The following is a 26,513-nucleotide window of genomic DNA, read 5'->3' on the forward strand; positions in this document are numbered from 1 at the left end:
TAGATATGCCCCCACACAGTCCCAGATATGCCCCCACACAGTCCCAGATATGCCCCCACACAGTGCCAGATATGCCCCCACAGTGACAGTAACAAATATGCTGGGGTGAGGGAGGGGGGGGGGGGGGAGAGCGCTTACCCACTCGCTAGCTGAGGGCCGTGCTGCGGCTGGATCAGCTTCTCCAGCCCTCCTGCGCTGGCCGCGGCTTCCAGAACACGGCCGCGGCTACAGGAAAATGGCCGCCGGCCTCCTGCACTGAGAACATGTCCTCAGTGCAGGGGGCCGGCGGCCATTTTCCTGTAGCCGCGGCCGTGTTCTGTAAGCCGCGGCCAGTGCAGGAGGGCTGGAGAAGCTGATCCAGCCGCAGCACGGCCCGCAGCCAGTGGGTGGGTAAGCGGCCCGGGGGGCATATGGCACTCTGCCCCCCGGCCCAGCCCGCCCCTGCCCGGCCTGGATCCCCATGCAGGTAAGTACAAGGGGAGGGGAGATGGGGGCACAGGGGGTTAGGCACTCTTTACACTGGAGGGGGGGGGGGGGGGGGGGGTTAGGCACTCTTTACACTTGGGGGGGGGTGTCAGGCACTCTTTACACTTGGGGGGGGGTAGGCACTCTTTACATTTTAAACGGTTCACTGCAATGGGAATGGTACTTAAACGGTATTTAAAACGGTAATCTACTGCAGTGGGAATGCTAATACCGTTTTAAATACTGTTTAAAAATACCAGTACTTAAAACGAATCTGCAGTGGGAAAGCAGCATTAGCCTATAATGTAGGTGCCTTGAAAATATTTTGATGCTCTAGGGCAGGCATTCCCAACCACGGTCCTCAAGGCGCACCAACAGTGCAGGTTTTAGGTATATCCCTGGCTCAGCACAGATGGTTTAATCGGAATCCCTCAGATACTAATTAAGTCACCTGTGCTCAAGCCTGGATACCTACAAAACCTGCACTGTTGGTGTGCCTTGAGGACCGTGGTTGGGAATGCCTGCTGTAGGGTGCCGTGATTCAGAAGAGTTTGGGAATCTATGCACTAGCCAAATGTAACATTTTTCTGTACTGGACCAAATTGCGTGAGTAGGTAAAAAAAAAAAACTCTTAATACTGAATGGGGGTGGGGGGGGGGAGTTTTTATTGGACCATGGAGTTCTATATAGAATGTTGCTATGGGCAACCAATCAGATACGATCATATCCCCCCCCCCCCAACTAGTCATCCCTAGCTGGGGTTACCTGGCAGAATGGGGAACCTCATTGGCACTCATGGCCAGTCCTGAAGTCTGGGGCTATGCTATGGCCAGTGGGTGCCAAGTTCAATTCTGAAGTACAGGTCCAGCAAGCCTCCCCTGCATGCTGATACTCGGAGAACCACAGGTATACTGGGCATTAAGGGCCCATTGGCACCTGTAGTCCCACCTGACCGCCGGTCATCCGTATGTATTCCAGTAATACATCATTTATTATACATCATTCACAGTAGAGTCCATGCTATGTCTGCAGTAGGGATGGCCATCGACGATTTGAAATTATCGATGGTTCATGGCCGATGTTGAATACTTTTGCCATCGATGGGGGAGAACCAGATGGTTTCCCTCCATCGATGGAACAGCAAAACAATTTGGGGTTAATAGAAAATGATTAATATGGCAGAGGTAGTAGGGCCATCGTCTCTCAGGTCCCCTCTACTGTGTGTGTCACATGGTCCCTAATGTCTGGGGCTGTGGTGCACCGTGCCTTATAAATCCGTGACCATAATAAGTGCAGGAACAAAGTTACTTGATTCATTTATATATATATAGAGAGAGAGGGGTGTAAGGCACATGTGTGACTAGTGCGAGATACCAGTACTGATCATTAATAGTTTTCTTGCTATTCTCTTTGGTCTGATTCATGTTTGTTCACAAAGCAAAAAAAGCACAAAATCATGCTGCACTGCAGGTGGGGCAGATGTAACGTGCAGAGAGAGATACATCTGGCTTAATTATGTTGTTTCTGTGCAGGGTAAATACTGGCGGCTTTATTTTTACATTGCAATTTAGATTTCATTTTGAACACACCCCACCCAAATCTAACTCTCTCTGCACGTCACGTCTGCCCCACCTGCAGCGCAGCACTGTTTTGCTCCGTTGCTTTTATGCTTTGTTAACCTAGCTGAATCAGGCCTATTGTTTCTTTTCACCATACTTCTGTTCTTCATCCCTTTATCCATTGTCCTCCTTTTGTTGCTCTGCACCCACAGTCTGTTTCCTCCTCACCCTCATATCTGATGGTCATATTCCACATTCTCTGATATCCAGAGAACAGCCTGGCCACCAGCAGCCGGAGGAAGGACATGCTGCTACTCCCACCTGTTCCAGAGACAAGGTGTGTCTACTGTGACTGGGAATGACGTCTACCATGGCTGCACCACCCGTATTATAATGCCCTAGGAATGCTCCAGGTATCTTCTGCATTAAATGCTGACCACAAAACAACATTCATTTCTCCAGCAGAACCTCTTCAATCCACTTGAAATAATCAGAGTTTTCCTGGTCAATTGGGACAGTTACAAGATCTGGTGTCTCGAATGGGTGAACCAGCCTGGAAAGAAGGAAAACGAATTATTCCAAACCTGCTTTCCCTTGTATGATTTGGGGGATCAACATATACAGCCAATGGGGAGGGGGCTGCTCAACTGATTGGCTGGAGATGGGGAGCACTCAACTTGCGGTCAGATATTAGGGTCTACTAATTAGAGAAGTTGCAGATGACTGCGAATAGAAAGCCGCCGCCCAGACAGAAAGAGAAACTGCCCCCCATGCAAATTTGAAAAAGGCCCCTCCTCACCTTCTGGCATGCATGTGCGCAGTGACATTTACCAAAACATAGCAAAGAGGACGGAGTTTGGGGTCAGGGTCCCGATTAGGAGCCACAGGCGCCATCAATAGTGGAGGACCGATCATGAGTGGTGGAGGAGGTGTGACCAGTGTTGTGTGGGTGTGGTCAGTGCCATGTGGGAGTGTCCACCCCTTACACTATTAACCTCATTGTCTACCTAATAACATTAAAGTGCAAATATTGCAGGAATCATTTTAATACTAATCATTTATGAGCGTCCGTGTGGACAGCTGTGTCTGGTCATCATCATCATGCTGTCCTGGTAATGGGCCTATTGTTAAGTGTAGGCCTGGACCTGTAGTTCCATCCCAGGGGCGGATAAAGATGGGAGGGCCAGTGCGTCAACTCTTAACCCCGCCCCCCTCTTCCTCCACCAGTGTACTCCTCAGTAGACTCTGGCACTGTGCAGGTCTCTGGGAAAATGGAACCTATTGATGTGTCTGGTGATTTCTCTACAGTGCAGCGCCATTTTTCTGGTGATTTCTGTTGCGTGGGTGCCAAATTCCTAAGGGGTGTATAATCTGTGGGGTCTGAGCCCCCCTCTGTTACACCCTGCACTTATTATAGAAGCAGTATCTCCAGTATGTCTCTAGGGATGCTATGGATGGTGGCATTAGATGGGGTTCCCCATTACACAAGTCCATATCCGTGGCTTTACACTGTCATGGATAGAGGATGGTACTCAGGCACTTATTAAATACCTAATGTATCCTGATAGTTCATATATCTTCGCTGTTATTGTCTTCACGACCTGTAAGAAACAAATTGAGATGTCTTTCATAGAGAAGCAAAGAACTAAGACGATCACTTACATAAATGTGAAAGTTTGGGATATGTCAGAGCAATGTTTCCTTTTAAAAACAGTTTTCTATCTGATTAGCAGTAGACGTGGCTGAGGGCATCAGATATTCAGAGACGGGAGTCATGTGAAGGACCAGAAACTAAATAATAGGGGGCATGTAAGTTTATAGGAGTTGTACATACTCTGGGGTGTGTCATCCCAGCAAGCAGCAGCCCCGCCCCTGGGGTGTGTCATCCCGTCAATCAACAGCCCCCCCTGGGGTGTTTCATCCCAGCAATCAGAAGCCCACCTGGGGTGTGTCATCCCAGCAATCAGAAGCCCACCTGGGGTGTGTCATCCCAGCAATCAGCACCCCCCCCCCCCCCCCCCCCCAAAAAAAAAAAGGTTAAATTGTCTACTCTTAGGGGGCAGCTTTCCTCCCTGCTCCTAGAGGACAGTTTCTCTCCCTGCTCCTAGGGGGCAGAATTCCTCCCTGCTCCTTGGGTGCTTCTTTTCTCTCTACTCCATGGGGGCAACATCCTCTCTAATCCTAGGGAGCAGTTTTTCCTCCCTGCTCCTAGGGGACAGCTTTCCTCCCTACTCCTTGGGTGCTACTTTCCTCCCTACTCCTAGGGGGCAGCATTCCCTCTCTGCTCCTTGGAGGCATGTATCAAACACAGTGGTTTTGCAGATGCCCCTCCCCCATGAGGTTCCAAATCATATGAATGTAAGCGTGGCCTCCAGAACCCTCATTGCCTGCTACGAACACTAATGTCAGAGAGGAGAGCAATGGCATTGTATATTTTGGAGCCTGGCTGTCTTAGAGGAACATTTACCCGAAAGTTTTGAAACTGAATATTAAATGACACTGTTTATGTGTATTAGAGATGATGATAAGGCAAAACGAGGGCTGCATAGGCCAGAGTGCAGTTAAGAGCCCGGGGATTTAGGGGTTAAACGCAGATGCACATGCAGCACAGAGCACTGTGTAATTCTTAGGCAGGTTAGCATGTGGGGCATAGGGGCCAATCAGCACCTAGAGGGGAGGTAGCTTAAGTGGGGTATATAGGGTCCAGCTTGGGGGAGGAACTTCCTCTTGGAATCCGGATTTACACAGTGCAGCACGCGAAGCTAAGTACCTTTTACTTTGTATTTTAGGCCTGTATCATCGCGCAGCTGCAATCATGTCCGGCCGCCCCAAGAGATCTGCACCACCACCACGGTGGTTGGCAGACGCAGCCCGCCCGCTGGTGACTGTACCAGCGCGCAGGGGAGGCAGCAGGACGGCCGCGACCGCGTCATCGCGGGTGCGCGCACCGTCTCCTGCACAGTCTTTCTCTGGGGGACATGTTTCCCCAGCGCAGGGAAGCGTCTCCCCAGCTCAGCAGGGCTCTGCTATGAGCGGGGAGCGCGCTGCGCCATCAGCACATGGTGGGCTCCCAGCAGCGAGTAGCGCTGCTGGGGACAGCGCTTTGGCGCCATCTGCTGGCGTTTTAACGCCAGCGCAGGTTATTCAGACCCCTAGGGACACTCCGCGCGCCTCAGGCAGCGGGGTGAGCGGTGGGGGGGTTTCACTTAGCGGGGGAGATGGGGGGTGCCCCCCAGGACTAGCACCCCATTAGCGCAGGGTCCAGGGAGTCCTCTGCAAGTCATAACAGGGGGCCCCACATGGAGCCCTCTGCGGATGAATGCAGGTGGGCAGCGCGGGGCAGGTCAGGGCCCTTTGGCTTCCCTGACAAACATCTTGGCCCCGGGAAGGGGGTCGCTCATCCCCCTGGGCTGGGACGGTGGCCGTGGGGACGCTTTCGTCGGTGGCCGGATGGATGGCGGTGCCCCCCCCTTACAGGGTTGGCAGGCCCCGCAGCAGCAATGGCATCAGGGCCAGCAGCCATTCCCTGCGGCCCCTCAGGGCTTCGCCGGGGCCCCGGCGGGGCAAGGGGGACACCAGGGTTTTGGCCACACGGGTTTTGGTGCGGGTCAGCAGGCATACATGCAACCCCCCGTGCAGCAGCAACAGCAGTGGGCTTTTCCCGGTCCGAATGCGGGGGGGTACCCCATGCCCAGCCCACATTACGGGCCCTACCCAGGAACTCAACAGGCCCCTTTCCCGTACTTCCCCCAAACAGCGGGGGCAGGTGGAGGGTTTCCCGGGGGGTATCTCGGGGGAGCATGGCGGGGTGCTGGTGCACCACAACCGCAGGGCCCGGGGGGGCCGCAGCAGGCTTTTCAGGGGGCGGCTTACACTCACCCCAACATGTATGCCCAGGCTCAACAGGTCAACCAGGTTTATGCGACTGGGGGCCTGGGGAGCTCTGGTACAGTAGCGGGAGGGTCAGTGAGGGTGACGGGCTCAGGATATGGTCCTAACACTGCACCTTTCTCTCCTGAGGTATCCTCTGTCGGTGGCAGGAGTGGCATTTTCGGGGGATCGTCCCAGGAAGAGGACGCAGAAGGGTCCAGGAGGGTTCCGGAATCCAGGCCAGCAACACCGGTGGCGGCTCCAGCCACACCCAGGGTCCCGGCACCAGCTCCCAGGACGACTGAGACCCCGGCGTCCACGTCAAGGGCAGAAGCATCCACTTCCGCAGGGACGGGGGCCACGGCACGGGTGGATCCCGTGGTCCAAGGCGAAGCCTCTGGAGATGGTGAGAATGATAATACATCAGAGTGTGCATCCTCTTCCTCCCATTCCTCGGCTAGTAGTGACGAGTCTGGGTCCCCCAAGCGCCCGCGCAATTTTGCAAAACTGGTTGCGCGCGCGGTTGCGAAAAAAGTGGGTGGCACTAAGCGGGCTAGGAAAGAGGCGGAGCCAGAAGTAGCGACCACGGCAGGCGATATGGTCCATTGTACCAACACCGCCATGGCCAGGGGCCTGCGTAAGGGGATAAAGGATAAGATAAAAAGGGGAAAGTTTGTCGACTTCTTTACACTGACAGTCGACATGAAAAAAGATTTTGAGGCAGCCAAGAAGGCGGGAAGTGGTAGCGAGGCGGCCTTTAAAGGCTTCCACAATTGGCTGAAGGGCTTTCTAATCTTCTCCTCTTGTTACCTGAGCACAAGGCCTGGGGAGCACGTGAACGTCTTACGCTACCTGTTCCTTGTGAACGAGACGTACACGGATTATAAAGGACAGCGGCGACTAATTATTGCGGATGAGATAATTTAGATAATAAATAAATTATTTAATAGGATGACAATAAACAAATGGCATGATGATAAAAGACATGAGAAAGGTACGAGATGTATATAAAAAAATGTATATAAAAAAAGGGTATATTTATAAAATTAATTAGATATATATATATAAAAAAGAGGGGGGATATATATATATCTCTTTTATATATATATATCCCCCCTCTTTTTTATATATATATATCTAATTAATTTTATAAATATACCCTTTTTTTATATACATTTTTTTATATACATCTCGTACCTTTCTCATGTCTTTTATCATCATGCCATTTGTTTATTGTCATCCTATTAAATAATTTATTTATTATCTAAATTATCTCATCCGCAATAATTAGTCGCCGCTGTCCTTTTACATTGCTACATATTAACCCCCCAAGTAACGTACCTATACTTTTACTAAAGGACAGGCTGACACCTTTCTAACAGAAAGGAATATTATTGTCTGGTAACATTGAATTCAGCACAAGTGGCGCCTCTTATCCACAACTAACGGATTATAAAGGGCAGGCGTGGCGGAACTACGATGAGAAGTTCCGCCTCGCTCACGCCGGGTCAAGGGTCATGCCCATGGGCTGCAAGCACGTGGAGATATGGCTCGAGGTCATAGGCAAAGGCGGGGCACCCCTCCAAATCCTGTAGGTCAGCGGCCAAAGGCGGGGATCACGGGGACGCCGGCACTGGCGGAAAGTAAGGCCCCTTCCCCAATCGTGGTCGACGCCCTGGCCCGTAGGTTAATGGCGTACCCTAACAGGGCTGACGCACGGTTTTTGTTAGACGGGTTTATTTTTGGTTTCCCCCTCCCCATCCCTGACGAAATCAGAGTTTCCTGCATTAGGAACCTCAAGTCAGCCAGGGATTTTCCGGAGGTGGTCCGCCAGAAGGTCCAGGCTGAAGTGGCCCTGGGCAGGATGGCGGGCCCCTTCCAAGGGAACCCCCTCCCCGACATGTGTTTTTCCCCTCTCGGGGTGGTCCCTAAGAAGACCCCGGGCAAGTACAGGTTGATACAGCACCTGTCACACCCCCATGGCGCGTCTATAAACGACGCCATCCCTGATGAGTTCTGTAGTGTGCAGTACCAGCTATTTGACGAGGTACTAGACATAGTCCGGGGTTTCGGCCAAGGAGCACTTATGGCCAAGCTGGATATTGAATCCGCGTTTAGGCTCCTCCCATTGCACCCTAAGTCCTTCAGGTTCATGGGCTTCAGGCTAGATGGGGGCTCTTACATAGACAAGTGCTTACCGATGGGCTGTTCTGTCTCCTGCTCCTACTTCGAGAAATTCAGCACGTTCTTGCACTGGTGCATACAGAGCAGTACAGGCTGTGCAGGCGTAGCCCATTACCTGGATGACTTTCTCTTTGTGGGACCAGGAGATGACGGCACATGCGCCCATATATTGTCCCGGGCGGTTTCCCTGCTGGAGGAGCTGGGGGTCCCTATAGCTGCGGATAAGACGGAGGGACCCACTAAGGTCCTATCTTACCTGGGTATAGAAATAGACTCGGCTGCGGGGTGCTGCCGTTTGCCTGAGGATAAGGTGACAAAGCTTCAGGGGTTAATAGTTGAGTGCTTGCAGAAAAAGAGGATACAGCTGAGACTATTGCAGTCCCTGCTGGGGTCCTTTAATTTTGCTTGCCGCATCATTCCCATGGGGAGGGTATTTTGCCGCAAGCTCGAGAGGGCCACGGCGGGGGTTCGGGACCCCCACCACACGGTCAGGCTGTCACGGGAAATGCGAGACGACATGGAAGTGTGGTCCGCATTCCTGGGGCAATTTAATAGAGAGCTTATATGGCCCACAGAGCCCGAATCCAGCAAGGAACTGCAGCTCTTCACGGATGCTGCTGGCTCCACGGGATTTGGGGCTTATTTCCAGGGGGAATGGTGCGTCTCACGGTGGCCACAGTCTTGGATTGACAGGGGTTTCACGGTCAATCTTCTGCTGCTGGAACTGTTCCCCATCATAGTATCAGTGCAGTTGTGGGCAGCGGAATTGGCAAATCGGAACATAGTGTTCTGGTGCGACAACCTGGGGGTGGTACACGCAATTAACAATCAGAGGGCGGCTTCCCCAGAGGCCCTCAGGTTACTGCGTTACCTTGTGCTTCATTGTCTGAAGAACAATATACATTTTAGGGCTAGACATGTCCCAGGCATAGAGAACACTATCGCTGACGCCCTGTCTAGGTTTCAGTTTACAAAGTTTCGGGAGCTTGCTCCTGAAGCGTCACCCCTGGGGCTTAGGTGTCCAAATCTTGTATGGCAGATCATAGAATCGGCATGAAGGGTTTGGCAATGCTGTCACTGGCGCCCTCAACCCGCAGGGCTTACGAGGCGGCCTGGAGGGACTGGGAGGAGTTTCAGTCTGCGCCTGACGCTAGCGGTAAGTCGGTTGAGGACCGGTTACTCGCATTCGTATGGGGCCATTATGTAAGAGGCAGATCAAAGTCGGCTATGACGGTGGCTTTGGCAGGTATAGCATTCCACAGCAGGCTGAGAGGGGAGCAGGATCCCACAGCCTCTTTTGTATTGAGCAAGGCCTTGAGGGGCTGGGCTAAGCAGCGGCCGGTGCCTCCTGACACTCGGCGGCCTATAGATGAGCGCATGCTAGGGGAATTAGTAGCATGTCTGGATAGAGTGGCTGATAGCCCCTTTGAGGCTGCGCTCCTGAAGGTGGCCTTTTCATTCGCCTTCTTCGGGGCATTCAGGATTGGGGAGCTGGTTGCTGCGAGCAAGAAGGCCCAGTCTGGTCTTATTTCGGAGGACGTGGTTCTCCATGAGGACCACGTCCTGTGTAGGATACAGAGATCCAAAACAGACCAGTTGGGGAAGGGTAGTTGGGCCACCCTGCGATCCAGTGTGAACCAAGCCATTTGTCCTGTAGCATTGTGCAGGGACTACATGTCTCTTAGGCCGGTTGGAGCCATGCAGTTTTTGGTGCACACAGATGGTGTGCCCCTCACCCGGTTTCAGTTCGGGGCTGTGTTTAGACGGTGCTTGACCGGCATAGGCCTGAGGGCTCAGGATTATGGGACACACTCCTTTCGCATAGGGGCCGCAACATGCGCAGCGGCGGCGGGGCTTCCACCCTCTGCCATACAGAAGGTAGGGAGGTGGAAGTCATCGGCTTATAAGAAGTATATAAGATTAGATAAGATAGATAAGGTAGATAAGTTGTAGAATGCGCCTGTTGCGCCAGCCCGAAAACGTAAGTTTACAATCGGTTCTGGAACGGCTAGCGTTCCGGAATCGACGGTGTGGAGTGAATTTTTTACTTTTTCCTCCGAGATGGAACTAATTCAATTCGGCTGTCACCAAAGTTCACCGGAGGTTTTTTAAGTTTTTCACCTTCACTTGGGCTGTTTACTGTATTCTGGTTGTGTTACAGTGTATATTATATTAATGTTAACGTTAGGTTTTTTCTCTTTCAGCCTTTTCCCTTTCCTCATCACATCAGGGGAGAGTTTGGGTAGTGGGCCACTCATATATTTTTTGGGCGGCCAGGCATCCCATGGCCTCCAGAGCTTTAGGCTTGCTACGAGCTGACTCAGTGCAGTGGTTCGGGGTTAGGGGACTTCAGTGGGGTGGGCTTTATAGCCTACTAGTTTCCAAGGCCCGCAGTTCAGGTCCCCCCAACACATTGATAATACATCTAGGGGGCAACATCCTGGTCAAAAATACGGGTCTCTCCCTCATGTGTAGCATAACGGCTGACCTTGAGCGCATTGCGGACCTTTGGCCAGGGGTGCGGTTAGTGTGGTCTGATATTGTCCCCCGGCTTCAGTGGCGGGGCTGCAGGAATGCAGTTGCCATAGACAGGGCAAGGCGAAAGGTGAACCACGCTGTTTCCAGGAGGGTAAGCGCCATGGGGGGTAGGGCAGTGCGGCACCCCACGATAGTTAGGGAGTCGGCCCACCTCTATAGGTCAGACGGGGTCCACCTGTCTGACGCGGGCATGGAAGTTTTCCTGGGCGACATCTTTTCTGGTGTAACTCGGCAATAGGAAGGCATTAGGTCTAGTTGAGGGGTGGCGGGCCTGGTCCCGGGCGACCTTGTGTTAGGTCTGGGGAGCCTTGGCAGTGGCGAGAAGGCGCTCTCGACCAGCAGTCGGGTGAGGTGTCAGGTGGTCACCGTGCGGTATTACCCCCCCTTGCCAGGACGGTGGGCGAGTCCCGAAATGAGCGGGGACGGTGGGCACTTCCTTGAGGTGTCCGCGCCCTACCTTAGAGGGGGCGGGGAGCCGTCACGGTGCAGGCTGTACCTTACGTAAGGGGTGTGTTTGTTAGATTGGAGCGAGGCAGTCGCTGCCATTGACATACACCTCTGACTGGTGCTGGTCTCAAGTGCTGTCTTGGCCATCCCTTTGATAGACTAACAAGGGTCATACCACCTAAATAAATAACTTGACCATTTTAAACTTATGCCATGGTTGTCTGAGTCTTATTTTTAGATAAGGTGTCCGCGTGAATTATTTCTAGGAGGTTATGTAAGGGTAACAACAAAGGGTAACCAATATAATCCCTTGGGCGCCTTAGGCAAAACGAGGGCTGCATAGGCCAGAGTGCAGTTAAGAGCCCGGGGATTTAGGGGTTAAACGCAGATGCACATGCAGCACAGAGCAGTGTGTAATTCTTAGGCAGGTTAGCATGTGGGGCATAGGGGCCAATCAGCACCTAGAGGGGAGGTAGCTTAAGTGGGGTATATAGGGTCCAGCTTGGGGGAGGAACTTCCTCTTGGAATCCGGATTCCCACCCTCCCATCCCTTCTTTTCTTTCCTCTCTCTGGTGCTCATTGCCTTCGGGCTGTCCAAACAATTCGGTTAAATTTAATTTAGTTTAAAAATCGGCGAGAAGGCGCTCTCGACCAGCAGTCGGGTGAGGTGTCAGGTGGTCACCGTGCGGTATTACCCCCCCCTTGCCAGGACGGTGGGCGAGTCCCGAAATGAGCGGGGACGGTGGGCACTTCCTTGAGGTGTCCGCGCCCTACCTTAGAGGGGGCGGGGAGCCGTCACGGTGCAGGCTGTACCTTACGTAAGGGGTGTGTTTGTTAGATTGGAGCGAGGCAGTCGCTGCCATTGACATACACCTCTGACTGGTGCTGGTCTCAAGTGCTGTCTTGGCCATCCCTTTGATAGACTAACAAGGGTCATACCACCTAAATAAATAAGTTGACCATTTTAAACTTATGCCATGGTTGTCTGAGTCTTATTTTTAGATAACGTGTCCGCGTGAATTATTTCTAGGAGGTTATGTAAGGGTAACAACAAAGGGTAACCAATATAATCCCTTGGGCGCCTTACAGAACCAGTACTGCAGAGGAACAAGTTCCAACTGTACCTGATAAAAATGTTCCCCCATTCAGGCTAATCCTAATGTGCCCAAAAATGGATGATAACCCCTAATACAGCTACTGTATGTATAACATGTATATTTTTCAGCAGTTTGAGGATATTGGCCATTATATTCCCTTCTTACAAATGTAACTGAAATAAAGAGTTAAAATATAATTCAGAATAAACTTTGTAAGCAGCTTAAGTCTTTCTCCCAGGCTGCTGACCACAGGAACACTCTGCAAGAGCTCATACCCCAAGGTCACATGACATGTCTACAGTCACATTCAGCAAGGAGAAAAAAATAAATAAATAAATAAATAAATAAATCACACGTCGTGGGGCAGTTTACTAAGATGCGAGTTCTAGTTGACATGGAACGTTGCTATGGCAACCAATCAGATACTATCTATTCTCTTCTAGGAGGCACGACATAAATAAGAAGTAGATGCTGATTGGTTGCCCATAGCAATGTCCAGTGAAATAGAACTCCCAGCTTAGTAACTTTCCACCGGCTTTAAATTACAGTGCGCCACCTGGAGCCTTCCTTGGGACACTGCGGGCCAGATTCCCAGCTACTCTCGGTACCAGCCCTGAAGTTACAGCATTCACTGTCACCCTTACAGTCCACTGCAGTTCTGTTATATTATAAGATATAACCACATACCTCCCACCCTAATGTAATGTAAAAATCAAGGGCGGTGGGGGCCTAGGGGCAAAGGCATGTTGGGGCCCACACAAGTACCAAAAAAATACACCCCGCCCCTTTTCCCGGCCATCACAGCAGCAGGGAAAGAGAAGAAGGCGTGGACACAGGGCCACCATCAGGGGGGTGCTATGGGGAAAACTGTCCCAGGCCTGCCCGCTCTGACAGAGAGTAGGGCCCAGGAAGCTCTATCCCCACATGGACACCAGCACCCCCCTTCACAAGCAGCTGCGCCCCGGTCGCCGGCCCCATCAACAGTAGCGGGCAGAAGCAGCAAGCCAGCCTATAACTAATAGTGTTTCACCCTCACAAAATAAAAACCTGGCATCAGAGCCAGGGTGATAGGCAGGCGTGCTGCTTCAGTCTGCCCACACTTGTAACAATAGGGGGGCCCTGCCTATTTTCTAAGTCCCGGGTCCCACAATTTCTGATGGCAGCCCTATATGTCGACACAAGCTTTAGGTCGACATGGACATGTAGGTGTACCGCGTCCCCTCGCATGGTGCCTCGCTGCACCCCGCACACTATTATATTCTCACTCTGTGCCCACTTGGATAGTAAAGTATGAACCAAGTTGGTCTACGCCCCCAAAAAGTGAAAAACGCGTGTCGACCATGTTCAATGTCGACCTTAAGTATGTGTTGACCTTCTGTCAATGCTGACTTTTGGTATGTCGACTATTTCCAGGTGTCTGCCTTGTCACTGTCGACCATGAGTGATGGACCTAGTGAATGTCGACCTGGACATTGTCGACGCAGGGACCGCATACCCATTGGACATACTTCCCTGTAAACTTCTTTTGCTTTTAGACAGCAGTTTCTTCCCCTAAAAACAGCCCCGACCTCGTACAGTTACACCAGCTCCTCTGTTACGGAGAGCTCCTCCCACAGCGTGAGGACAGTGTCTAAAGGCTGAAAATAGGTTACAGTTATTTGAGCTGCTGTGATGTAGCTAGCGCTGGCCCTGTAAATGAATCGACCAATCCTTACAAGGCCATAACTAGGGGGTGTGAGCGGAGGCGGGCACTCACCAAGCAGCTTATAGACCTCCTCACTAAGGGGGTTATTCTAGTTCATTCTTTCTGACAAAATCCTTCTTAGATGGACAAAACCATGTGCACTGCAGGTGGGCAGATGTAACATGTGCAGAGAGAATTAGATTTGGGTGGGGTTTTTCTTCAAAGTGAGATCTATATTGCAGTGTAAAATCATGCAGCCAGTATTTACCCTGCACAGAAACAAAATAACTCACCCAAACCTAACTCTCTCTGCACATGTTACATCTGCCCCCCCTGCAGTGCACATGGTTTTGTCCATCTAAGAAGGATTTTGTCAGAAAGAATGAACTAGAATAAACCCCTAAAAGAGTCCTTTAGATTCTCCAGTTCAGGCACTCCTATATTACCTGCTGGTGCCTTTGGACAGGCTTCCTCAATGGGCGAAATTCACCAAACTGAAAATGCCCCTAGATGGCGTAACCCCATGGAAGCCTATGGGCTTCCTTTCGCGTCCCCCGCCGCCCCGGCCGATCCGCGCCGCACCCCCCTCACCTGTGTCCGGGCAGCCTCCTGCTGTTGCCCGGACCAGTGACCTCTTCTGAGTGCAGGGAGGAGGAAACGGAGCCCTTAAAGCCGGTTAAGGGTGGCCCTATGGGCTTCTATCGCCGCCTGCCGTCAGCCGTCCGCGCGCCCCCTCCCGTCCTCCTCCTCCCCAGCAGGTGTCACAGCCGGGAGGACATCCGGCTGCAGGGGAAAGGAGGAGACGCAGGGGGACACTAGCAGCCGCCGGGATGTGACGGAGACCCCCGCAGACCACATCACAGGTATTGCGGGGGTCTCCGTCACCGCAACCCGATGCTAGCCGCATATGTTAGTACATATGCGGGAGCATCGCGGCAGCTGTCAGGCGAAGGGCGGCGATGTATATTAATTCATCCCGCCCATAATTACATAACAGGTCTCAGTAGTGCACAGTCTATGGTATGTACTAACGTCATACAGAGGCTGTAATGGTGAAATGCATCACTTACTAAAAGTACCTCGGAGGATTCCTCTATTTCTCCTTTCCAGATGTATCTGTGGAATACAAATATACAGGAATGAGGGATGAGATAATGACTGTCATACCGCACAGAATATGGGGGAGTGTCAGGGGTACTTATTACACGGGCGCAGGACTGATGGAACACACAGGACATACATGCCCCCTGGATTTGCCAATGAAAGTACCTTGGCCCGGTGGTTGTCTGAACGGCACTGGCTGACCTGTGCATTAGCCAGTTACACAGAGTCAGATCTCATTGTCCCAAACAACAAACTCTGGCAGCGGGTGAAAGTGCTGAGGATGTGCAGCGAAACGCGTTGCTGAATACAATACAGAGAACTCCACTACAGAGATCTCATAATCGTTTAGTTTGGGCTTTATTTTTTCTATATTTTATTGCTTGTATTACTATCTGCTCGCTCAGATCGCTGGATTACTTGTCACCTGGGATACAAGCCACATTGCCAGCCCTTCTCCCTGCACTCCTTGTCCATGCCTGCACTGCCATGTTTTCATGCTTTGTGCCATGGTTTATCACTGTGGAGTTATACTGTTTATCCAACTCTACGCCTGTCTGTGTGTGGATCAAACGGTCAACAGACAATAGGTCGGCCTTGACAAAAGGCCGACATGCACTAGGTTGACATTGAAGGTTATAGGTCATTGGGTGGACAGTGTCAAGGTAGACGTCAATAGGTTGACCACTACTCACTTACAGGCAATAGGTCGACACAAAAAAAAGGTCACATGGACCAAATGTGGAAACACTCAAAAGGTCGACATGGTAAAAGTATGACACAAATTCTTTTATGTCTCTGTCGACATAGGTTGACGTTTACACCAGGAGAGTGTACTGCTACACTCGCTATATTCTCCCCTATGCTCACTGGGATGGTGAAGTAAGATCAAGTCGGTAAAAAAAAAAAAAAATCATGAAAAACTAATGTCAACGTTTTTTTCATGTCGACCATGTACACATCAAACTTTTTGTCAGTGTTGACCTATTTGAATTTTAAACTGTGCTGCAGCCTCCCCTGGAGTCGCCATTGATAACGATAATGACAATTCATATTAATGTACTCACAGCGATGAGCTTTTTGGCATCACATTCACACTGGCGGCCAGCTTCTTCTCCAGAATGCCCCTAAGGGAACCAGACTGTATTACACAAACAATAATGATGCACTGCTTTCAGACGTCTCTCTAATTCACGCATTGCTCCATCAGCCAGACATGCAGCAGCTATGTGTCCTGTTGATGGGAGATACCCGTGGCTGCTATCTGAGATTCTCCGTCCCATGCACAGCCAATCAAATCAGTAGTAGATGCCATGACATCATAATTGCCATCTTTCAAAACTTCCCCTCTGCAAAAGTTTCAGGAGCGGGCATGCAATTGACCCAGTGGCGTAGCTACGTTTTGGGCGCCCCCCGCCGTTAGGGGGGGGGGGGGGCGCCCCCCCCCCCCCGCCGAGCACCCCTGCCCCGCCGCCCATGCAAACCCCCCCTCAATCCCCCGCAGACTTACCTATAGCGCTGGTCCCGGCGGCTCCGTTCTTCTGCTGAGGACCACCAGAAAATGGCTGCCCCCATACAGCAGACAGTTTCAGAGAACTGTGTGCTATATGGGGGAGGCCATTTTCTGGTGGTCCTCAGCAGAAGAATGGAGCCGCCGGGACCAGCGCTATAGGTAATGCTGTCCACACATCAGACCAACTTTCCTCCAACCATCCAACTAGTTGCTTGGAGGGAATAAAAATCTGGTACTGGATGGGAACAAAGGACAATCAGAAATATGCTCACAAACCCAGGAAAACTGACTAAAAAATTCAGTCAACTTGTTTAAATCAAACAGGTCCAACTACTGTACCGTGTCTGAGCGACAGTTTTTGTCCTTTTCCAGATTTTGGGAGCAAATATTTGAAGTAAATATTACATTTGCTCCCATCCAGTGACAGATTTTTATTCCATCCAAGCAACTAGTTGGATGGTTGGAGGAAAGTTGGTCTGATGTGTGGCCAGCATTAGTCTGCGGGGGATTGAGGGGGGGTTTAACTATAGCACCGCAGCCCCCGGCGCCCCCACATGCACAGCGCCCCCCGCGGTAGCGGGGGCTGCAGTGCTATAGTTACGCCGCTGAATTGACCGCTGAGGAGGAGCTTATCCTCACGAGTACCCGCCCCTGAGGAGCAAGACACCAGGAGCCATGAATCTTTCAAGACAGGGAGGGCCCCAAAAATTTGTAAGCCCCCGGGAGGTTCTGTGACCGTAGGCAAATATGGGTGACATAGTTTGTAGTTATAGTGATGTCACAGAAATTCGTACACAACTGGGTAGCTGGTAAGTACGCTGACGGAGGATCTCATATAAAGAGGAGCAGGGGAGGTGTTGCCCATATCAACCATGAAGAGATGAATGCTGGACCATTTATAATAACGATCCCACCCCACACCCCCCGTGGAGATCTTATCGCACCTGGCAATTTCTTTTGCTAATTGTTCATTGGGGCAATTGATGAAGGCCAGAGAATGAGCCCCTGAGATGTAGTCTCCGGTCACCGCGGCGTGAATCTGCCAGAAGACGCCTCTTAGTGTGGGATATAATAAGCAGGTTCCAATCGCTACCTGAAAAATAAACACATCGTATACAGATTATCATTAGATATTGCCTGGAATAATACAGTCACTTCCCATGTCTGGTACATTGCTTCTGCGCAGGGCCGGTGCTAGGGTGTCTGGCGCCCTCCTGCAAACCATACATTTTGCGCCCTTTCACATTGCCATTGCAACAAGCTGCAGCCCGATTGTGGGAGTGTATGCAACATGCAATCCTATGGAGGATCTCGGGTGCATGTACATGTGCCCAAACACGCTGCGAGAATCGCATACGTTATGGGCTAGATCGCATCGCACGGCATGCATGTAATGTGTGTGCGATGCGATCCGAAAGCAGTACAAAAAAAGTATGTGCAGCACATTACACCCCTCTCGTGACTGAGGGGTAAAGGAGGGGAGAGAAGGAGGAGATGGAAGAAGAGGGGAGGAGATAGAGCAGTGGCGTAACTATAAATTTTGCTCCCCCAAGCCAAAAAAAATTCTGTCGCCCCCCCCCCCCCTCACATTACAACAAAGGATGTGTGGCCTTGGTTTAATGTGTAATTCCCATTACACATTATGCCACACACCATAATGGTCATTACAAATAATGCTAAACACTGTCATGCCCATTACACAATATGCAAGACACTGTATTGCTCAAAACACAATATGCCACACACACTGTAATTGTCTGCGACACTTAGGGCACCGGCCCACAGCCATCTTAACAACATTATGGTCCCCTGGGCAAGGCAAAGCAGTGCAGTCCCTACCTACACAACCACTTATATTGATATAACACTATGAATCGCCTCTTCATAGGTGTGGCGAACTGATATAGATATACAGTATATATACATACATACACACACACACACACACACACACATATATATATATATATATATATATGTGTGTGTGTGTGTGTATGTGTTATATGTGTGTGTGTGTATATATATATATATATATATATATATATATATATATATACACACATACAGTATATGTATGTATATATGTACAATGTACATATATACACACAGACACATATATATATATATATATATATATTACGGTACATACATACATATATATATATATATATATATATATATATATATATATATATATATATATATATATATATATATATACAAAAAACACACTGTGTGTGAGTGTGACAGCCTCTTGATTTTTGGCAGCGACAGGTCAAATGCCAGTGGCAGACAGCTGTGACACAGATAGTGTCTGCCCCACATCATCAGTGTACAAACTCCCCGGACCCCAGGACTGTAAAACACAGCCTCTCACCTTGCTGGCTGCCGATGGGTAGCAGAACACTGAAGGGAGATGGACCGCACTGAAGTTGCCATCTGCCTTGAATAAAACTCCGGAGCGGTGCGGCTGCTGCTGGAAGGGACGCAGCGGTGACAGGATGAGACGCTGCAAGCTCAGCCATCTTGTTGACGTGAAGCTGATAGCGCAGCGCAGCGCGGGCCAGGCGCAACAAGGATCCGATTGGTTAGTACAACTAACTAATCGGCTGTCATCAGTGGGGAGCCGTGGATTGGAATTAGACACCCGGCGCCCACGCAGCCCCCGCTCCCCCAAGCAGTGGCGGGGGCTGCCTTACGGTATCTCCGCCACTGAGATAGAGGGGGCGGAGTGTTGAGGACTGGCAGTGGCACTGGCACAGCAAAGTGCCACAGATGGAAGGAAGGGGAGGTGGCACTGCTGCCTGTTTGTCATTTGTTTGACAGCTGACAGGCATAGCTGCCTACCCTCCTGCATTCTGCAGGAGACTCTCTGAAATAGCAGCAATCTCCCTCTCTCCCTCATTAGTCTAACAATCTCCCTCATGTCACCTAGCCCACATTACACTGTTACATTTTTGGGGAAAAAAAGGAATGAGAGGTAGATACATTTACATTGAATCATCACCACCATTTCCCAGCACTTTACCAAGTATAGTAGCTCTTACTAACTGCTTTGGGGCTCATCTACATTTGGATATACTGTAAGTAATTTTAAAAGATTTCTCTTAGATGTAGCAGTACACACCCACGCTTCTAGGTGCCACGTTCACAGTCTCTTTTCACAATCTCTCCATATATGGAAATAGACATGCCCTTTGGGTGGAGGATGACACGCCCTCTCAATGGGGCGCTGTGCAAAATTTTACTACCAACAATAATCTCCCTGAAACTAGTTTTCAAAAGTAGGCAAGTATGCTGACAGGCGCAGGGAGCAATGGGTAGGCATACCTCCCAACTTCTGACCTGTAGAAATAGGGGGCGGGGCGTATGTAAATGAGGTAGCGGCTTATGCTAATTAGCCGCGACCTCATTTTCGTACGAGAATAGACGCTGTGCGCACAGCGTCTATTCTACTAGATTGGGGGGTCTCCCAACTGCCACCCCCCGCAGCGGGACAATGCCTGCTGCGGGTGGGACAGCGGGACAGGACCCGAAAATCGGGACTGTCCCGCTGTAATCGTGACAGTTGGGAGGTATGGGTAGGGGGAGGATCCGGACATGACATGTCATCCAGGCAATCACAAACAGTGCTACATGCCTCAGCGCAAGTGTCCGTGAGGAAGAGGGGGCAGGTCGCAGGATGAGGACAGTGTGTGCGTGGTGCAGGGAGCTGCTCAGCCTCTCCATACTGCCGCCCGCTGTCAGACAGGCGCTGCGGGCAGCGTGCAGAAGGCAGTGACAGTGAGGGCTGAGGCAGCTTTAGCAGAGCAGGGAGGGAGACAGCGCCTTTTCAGCATGGAGCCTCCCTGCTTTGCAGGAGCTGCTGAGTGGGTAGCGCCGGCCCTGCTTCTGCGGAATACTTACTGTGCCTCCTTTGCGGCAAGATCGAGGGATCTCCTAAAGGTTGGGGCACTCTGTGCTAGGGTCATAGAATTCCCATGTCTGGGACTCTCTAGATCAGGCGTAGGCACTGTGCGGCACTACATATCCCAGCACCCTCTGCCACCGGATGCAGTTACAATACTGATGCCAGTGGAGGCAGCATCTCGATCGTAAGCAGGGCTGGCGCTACCACTAGGCAAATCTAGGCATTTGCCTAGGGCGCCGGCCACTGGAGGGCGGCATTTTGCCCCCCCCGTGCCGCCCGGGTACCTGTCCTGCGGCGCTGTGTATTTAAAGCTGGCGGCGGAGGCAGCGGGGGTCCCTGCAGTCCATTAGAAATAACAAGCGCTCTCCGCCGGGCTATGCGGAAGCGCTTCTGTTGTGAAAACACTGGCAGCACGGCGCACGCTGATCTCAGCCAATCAGCGTGCTTCCAGTGTTTTCACAACAGAAGCGCTTCCGCATAGCCCGGCGGATAGTGCTTGTTATTTCTAATGGACTGCAGGGACCCCCGCTGCCTCCGCCGCCAGCTTTAAATACACAGCGCCGCAGGACAGGTACCCCCCTCCCCCGGCACCGGACAGCGCCGCAGGACAGGTACCCCCCTCCCCCGGCAACGGACAGCGCCACAGGACAGGTACCCCCCTCCCCCGGCACCGGACAGCACCGCAGGACAGGTACCCCTCCCTCCCCCGGCACCGGGGCGCCCCCACCCCGACTCGCCTGGGGCGCTCCGGTGCCTTGCACCGGCCCTGATCATAAGTATGCCGAGGTGTCATCAGAGGCGTAGGGAGGGCGGAGCCACCGGAGCTCATGCTCCGGGCGCAGATTGGCTGAATGGCGCCGCCGGCCCGCCCCCCCTCCGCAAATGATGCCTGCACTAGAAGTGTCACGCCGCCGGGCAGTGTGCGCAGCGCCGGCTGCTGCCCTGCCCGGCTCCTGCTCTGCCCTGCTCGCCCGGTCCCTGCCGCCAAGCGTCACAGGCGGTAGGGCCAGGGGCGGGCTGACAGTGACACTCCGACCTCTCTGTCTGAATTGCTGCTGCTGCTCGGTCCGGCTTCCGAGCAGCGCAGCTGCACACTACAGACTCCTCCCACTGCCCGAGTCACCTGTCTCTGACTGCCTCCCTCCTCCCAGGCTACAGCAGTGCCATCAGCCATCCTTCCCAAGCACATCCCATTATTCAAGGTAACTTTTTTTGCGGTGGGGTGCAGTGCGGTGGGGGGGGGGGGGTGGTTGATTTGTTTGTAGGGGCTGGGGGGGGGTTGGGTTGTTTGTAGGGGCTTGGGGGGGGGGGGGGTTTGTTTGTAGGGGCTGGGGGAGAGTGAATCTCTCTGGCTTCTGTTGCTGCCCTGGCCTACTGTGCTGTATATATCTTTATATGTATATTTATTTACAGCTGTCAGCATGTTATATAGCGCAGCAGATTCCGTTACAGTGTCATATATAGCGCAGCAGATTCCGTTACAGTGTCTTATATAGCGCAGCAGATTCCGTTACAGTGTCTTATATAGCGCAGCAGATTCCGTTACAGTGTCTTATATAGCGCAGCAGATTCCGTTACAGTGTCTTATATAGCGCAGCAGATTCCGTTACAGTGTCTTATATAGCGCAGCAGATTCCGTTACAGTGTCTTATATAGCGTAGCAGATTCCCTTACAGTGTCTTATATAGCGCAGCAGATTCCGTTACAGCGTCTTATATAGCGCAGCAGATTCCGTTACAGCGTCTTATATAGCGCAGCAGATTCCGTTACAGCGTCTTATATAGCGCAGCAGATTCCGTTACAGCGTCTTATATAGCGCAGCAGATTCCGTCACAGCGTCTTATATAGCGCAGCAGATTCCGTTACAGCGTCTTATATAGTGCAGCAGATTCCGTCACAGTGTCTTATATAGCGCAGCAGATTCCGTCACAGTGTCTTATATAGCGCAGCAGATTCCGTTACAGCGTCTTATATAGCGCAGCAGATTCCGTTACAGCGTCTTATATAGCGCAGCAGATTCCGTTACAGTGTCTTATATAGCGCAGCAGATTCCGTTACAGCGTCTTATATAGCGCAGCAGATTCCGTCACAGTGTCTTATATAGCGCAGCAGATTCCGTCACAGTGTCTTATATAGCGCAGCAGATTCCGTCACAGTGTCTTATATAGCGCAGCAGATTCCGTCACAGTGTCTTATATAGCGCAGCAGATTCCGTCACAGTGTCTTATATAGCGCAGCAGATTCCGTTACAGCGTCTTATATAGCGCAGCAGATTCCGTCACAGCGTCTTATATAGCGCAGCAGATTCCGTCACAGCGTCTTATATAGCGCAGCAGATTCCGTTACAGCGTATTATATAGCACAGCAGATTCCGTTACAGCGTATTATATAGCGCAGCAGATTCCGTTACAGTGTTTTATATAGCGCAGCAGATTCTGCGTTTTTTAAGTTTTTTCTTTTCAAATGTGACATGCCAACACATGTTAGCCACGCCCCCAATTCATTACCGGGGGGGGGGCGCGAAATATGCCATTGCTCCGGGCACCATGGCGCCTAGCTACACCGCTGGGTGTCATAGCATTAGGCTAGGGGCTGGTGGTAGGGGTTGGGATCGTTTGGTCTACAGCAAGTTGGTTGACAAGCATTAGGTCAATACTGTTTGGTCAACATGGTTCTAGGTCGACATGGGTTAAGGTCAACATTGGTCAAGGTCGACATGGGTTTAGGTCAACATGTCGACACGGGCAATAGGTCGACAGACAAAAGGTCGACATGGGGTTTTTCACTGTTTTTTCTCTCTGCGCTCGGCACACTATTTTTTTCTCCCAGCACGCCCTAGTGGATGGTAGGGCATGAAATACCGTCTGGCGGCACATGTCTGCTCAAAAAACAGTGAAAAACCCCATGTCGACCTTTTGACTGCCGACCTAGACCCTATCGACCTAATGCTTGTGTTGACCTAATGACCTGTTGTTCCTAAACCCATATCGACCTAGACCCATGTCGACCTTGACCAATGTCGACCTTGACCGATGTCGACCTTGACCGATGTCAACCTAGAACCATGTCGACCTATCCCCATGTTGACCTAACGGTGTTGACCCAATGTTTATCGACCAACTTGCTGTAGACCAATGACCGTATCCCGGTGGTAGTGGGGGGGGGGGGGTTGGTGTCAGTGTCAGTTGTAGGCACTAGGGGCCTAATTCCGCCAACCCAGCCAAACGTCCACCCCACAACCCCGGCTGCCGAATCGCCTCGGTACCATGCGAGGGTATGTGTGACACTTAAGCCTGTGGAACCCCAAATTTTCAGCACACTTTACTGTTCCCAATTTTAAAGCAAGAAGTACAAAAAATGTTTTAAAAAATTGGTGAAAAACTCAGCCAACCATTGCCATGCCGACCTTTGGTTTGTGTTGATATTTTGTCAGTGTCGACATAGTGCATGTTGACATTTTGGTGACAACTTATTGACTGCCGACCTATCATCCGGATCCCCATCTAAGCACTTTTCATAAATTATTTTGCACAATATTTAATGACTGATTAATTAGCTTAATTGAGGTATTATAAAAGGTATGTGAAACCACGTCCCCCCCCCCCAAGTAGGTGCAACCCCTCCCCCCATGTAATATGCAACCCCTCCCCCACGTATTGTGCAACACCCCTTCCTCCACATAATGTGCAACCCCCCCCCCCCGTAAGGTGCAACCCCTCCCCCCCACGTAATGTGCAACACCCCCACCCACATAATGTGCAACCCCTCCCCCCCACGTAATGTGCAACACCCCCACCCACTTAATGTACAACCCCTCCTCCCCCACGTAATGTATTATCATCCGGATCCCCATATAAGCACTTTTCATAAATTTTGCACAATATTTAAGTAAAATGACTGATTAATGAGCTTGCTTACTTGAGGTATTATAAAAAGTATGTTAAACCCCGCCCCCCATGTAATGGTGTGCAGCCCCTCCCCCCTACGTAATGTGCAATCTCCCACACACGTGATGTGCAAACCCCCCCCCCCCCAAAGTAATGTACAACACCCCCCACACAAGTAATGTGCAACCCCTCCCCCCCACGTAATGGGAAACCCCCCATAAATGTGATGTGCAAGTTCAACCCTGCCCCCCAAAGTAATGCACAACACCCCCCACACAAGTAATGTGCCTCCCCTCCAGACCTACGTAATGTGCAACTCCCCCACACGTGATGTGCAACCTCTCCACCCTACGTAATGGGCAACCCCCCCAGACACGTAACGTGCAACACCCCCCCCCCCCAAAGTAATGTGCAGCACCCCCAGACACGTAATGTGCAACCCCCCCCAAAGTAATGTACAACACCCCCCCACACAAGTAATGTGCAACCCCTCCATACCTACGTAATGTGCAACTCCCCCACACACGTGATGTGCAACCCCGCCCCCCCCAAAGTAATGCGCAGCACCCCCAGACATGTAATGTACAACCCCTCCCCCCATGTGATGTGCAACAACCCACCCACACAACCCCTCTCCCCAAATACCATAAACATGTACAAATTCCTATATAAAAAACTGAGTTTTATATGCAGTAAAATTGGGAATCATGCTGCGATTTCGCATTCCGGGTTATAATCAATAGACTGCACATGTGTACAGCACGTAGTACGCATGCGCAAGGATGTCCTGTGATAAAATCCTGCTTTATCGCTGGCCGTACACAAGGAGACTGACAGGAAGCTGGCATCTGTGGGTGGTAACCGTCCGTGTTCTTTGTGTGTTAGGGAAACCGCAGGCACGTCCAGGCGTGTGAGGGGAGGTCATGTGATGTCAGCTCCGCCCCCGATTAGCCTGATTTTATCGCAGCCTCTAAAGGCCCCCATACACTAGGGCGACTTGTCCTTAGGACAAGTCGCCCCCGACTTCCCCCTGAGCTTCCCCGGCTGCTCCCCGGGGGAGCTTGATTAGATTGGCACTTGATGTGCCATTTTTTCACAGACGATTTATCACATGTAAAAAACCCGGGGAGCAGGGGGGGGGCTACAGAGCAAGGCTGCTGGTGGGAGCAGGGGGGGCTGGGGACACTACGGGGGACACAGGTGGCATAGAGCCGGGCAGAGGGAGCCGGGAGCTGTCAGTGCTAGAAAAAAAACCTATACAATGAATGGGCACCCTGTGATTGGCTGAGCGCTCTCCCAGCCAATTGCTGACTGGCTGAGAGAGCGCTCAGCCAATCACAGGCCGCCCATTCATTGTATGGTCTTTTTTTTTTTATTCAGTACTGACAGCTCCCGCCGGCTCCCCCTGCCCAGCTCTATGCCGCCTGTGTCCCCCGCAGCGTCCCCAGCCCCCCCTGCTCCCTCCACCGCCGCGCCGCCTCACTAGGTCCCAAGTCGGGTGGTCGGACGTGCAGCAGGTCCGACCACCCGACGCAGATCCGATGCGCACGGGACCGTGCATCGGATCTGAGGGGACATCAAAACTAGCCGATTTTGGTCCGATTTCGGCCAGATCCGACTGATCTGGCCGAAATCGGACCAAAATCGGCTAGTGTATGGGGGCCTTAAGTAAATCCTGGGCTAGGCACAGACTGCACATAGTGGGAAATCATGGGTCGGGCTTGCATGGGGCGGGATTTCACTCTGGCAAGGCGGCGTATACCTGATCCCTGATCCATGTGTTCTGCAGTTAAGCAGCCGTGCGACCCCGTCTGAATCAGGCCATTTCAGCCTAATGAAGAACGCACAGGCAGAAATAGCCTCCGAGGGCTCTAGCTATGATCGGTAAAGCATCTAGGAGGAATGCACTCACAGGGGTTGTGCTAGGACGCCAGAAGCTGCCAGTCCTGTGAAATTTCTCCATACTTCCCTTTAACCCTCCAGTGCCCGGGGGTGGGTGGCACACATCCACTGAGGAATAAGTGCTGCAGCACAAGACAGCCACCCAACAGCTATAATGTATGCCCGCATCACTGCAACTCACCAGTGCCACTGTCATCCAGCCCGGGCGAAGCCAGTTCTGAGATGGTGCTTGGATCCGTTGGCACCAGCATGCCATGGTAATGTGCTGGCTTGTGCCCCTGGTTCCCTCATGACTATGGACGGTGGAGGGAGAGGGGAGGAGGGAGGGGAGCCGGTGTGTGTGCCAGCGTACTCAT

General features: G+C 51.6%; 1 protein-coding gene across 3 annotated transcripts; it reads right to left on the reverse strand.

The window, feature by feature from the left end:
- Positions 1 to 1,756: 1,756 nt before the first annotated feature.
- LOC146037289 (protein CutA homolog) lies at positions 1,757 to 26,513 on the reverse strand. 3 transcript variants are annotated; one of them, XM_083161340.1, is made up of 6 exons: positions 26,339 to 26,513; positions 17,403 to 17,551; positions 16,013 to 16,072; positions 14,924 to 14,960; positions 3,576 to 3,625; positions 1,757 to 2,577 (listed from the first exon to the last, which is right to left on the reverse strand). In XM_083161340.1, the coding sequence occupies exons 1-6, from the start codon at positions 26,411 to 26,413 to the stop codon at positions 2,475 to 2,477; spliced, it is 474 nt and encodes a 157-aa protein (XP_083017466.1). In that variant the 5' UTR covers positions 26,414 to 26,513; the 3' UTR covers positions 1,757 to 2,474. The 3 variants fall into 3 exon arrangements, with proteins under 3 accessions (XP_083017466.1, XP_083017465.1, XP_083017467.1); XM_083161339.1 differs by having other exon boundaries at positions 14,915 to 14,960; positions 26,339 to 26,505; XM_083161341.1 differs by lacking the exons at positions 1,757 to 2,577; positions 3,576 to 3,625 and adding an exon at positions 13,090 to 13,797 and having other exon boundaries at positions 14,915 to 14,960.

The sequence above is a fragment of the Crinia signifera genome, chromosome 9, assembly GCF_055691185.1.
Source record: "Crinia signifera chromosome 9, ASM5569118v1, whole genome shotgun sequence".
NCBI classification, from domain to species: domain Eukaryota; kingdom Metazoa; phylum Chordata; class Amphibia; order Anura; family Myobatrachidae; genus Crinia; species Crinia signifera.

Coding starts and splice junctions, on each gene's coding strand:
- LOC146037289 (XM_083161339.1), bottom strand. CDS start 26,413: ATGGCATGCTGGTGCCAACGGATCCAAGCACCATCTCAGAACTGGCTT. Junction 14,961..16,012: donor ATGCCAAAAAGCTCATCGCT/GTGAGTACATTA, acceptor TGTATTCCACAG/ATACATCTGGAAAGGAGAAA. Junction 2,578..3,575: donor GAACTATCAGGATACATTAG/GTATTTAATAAG, acceptor CCTTCTTTCCAG/GCTGGTTCACCCATTCGAGA.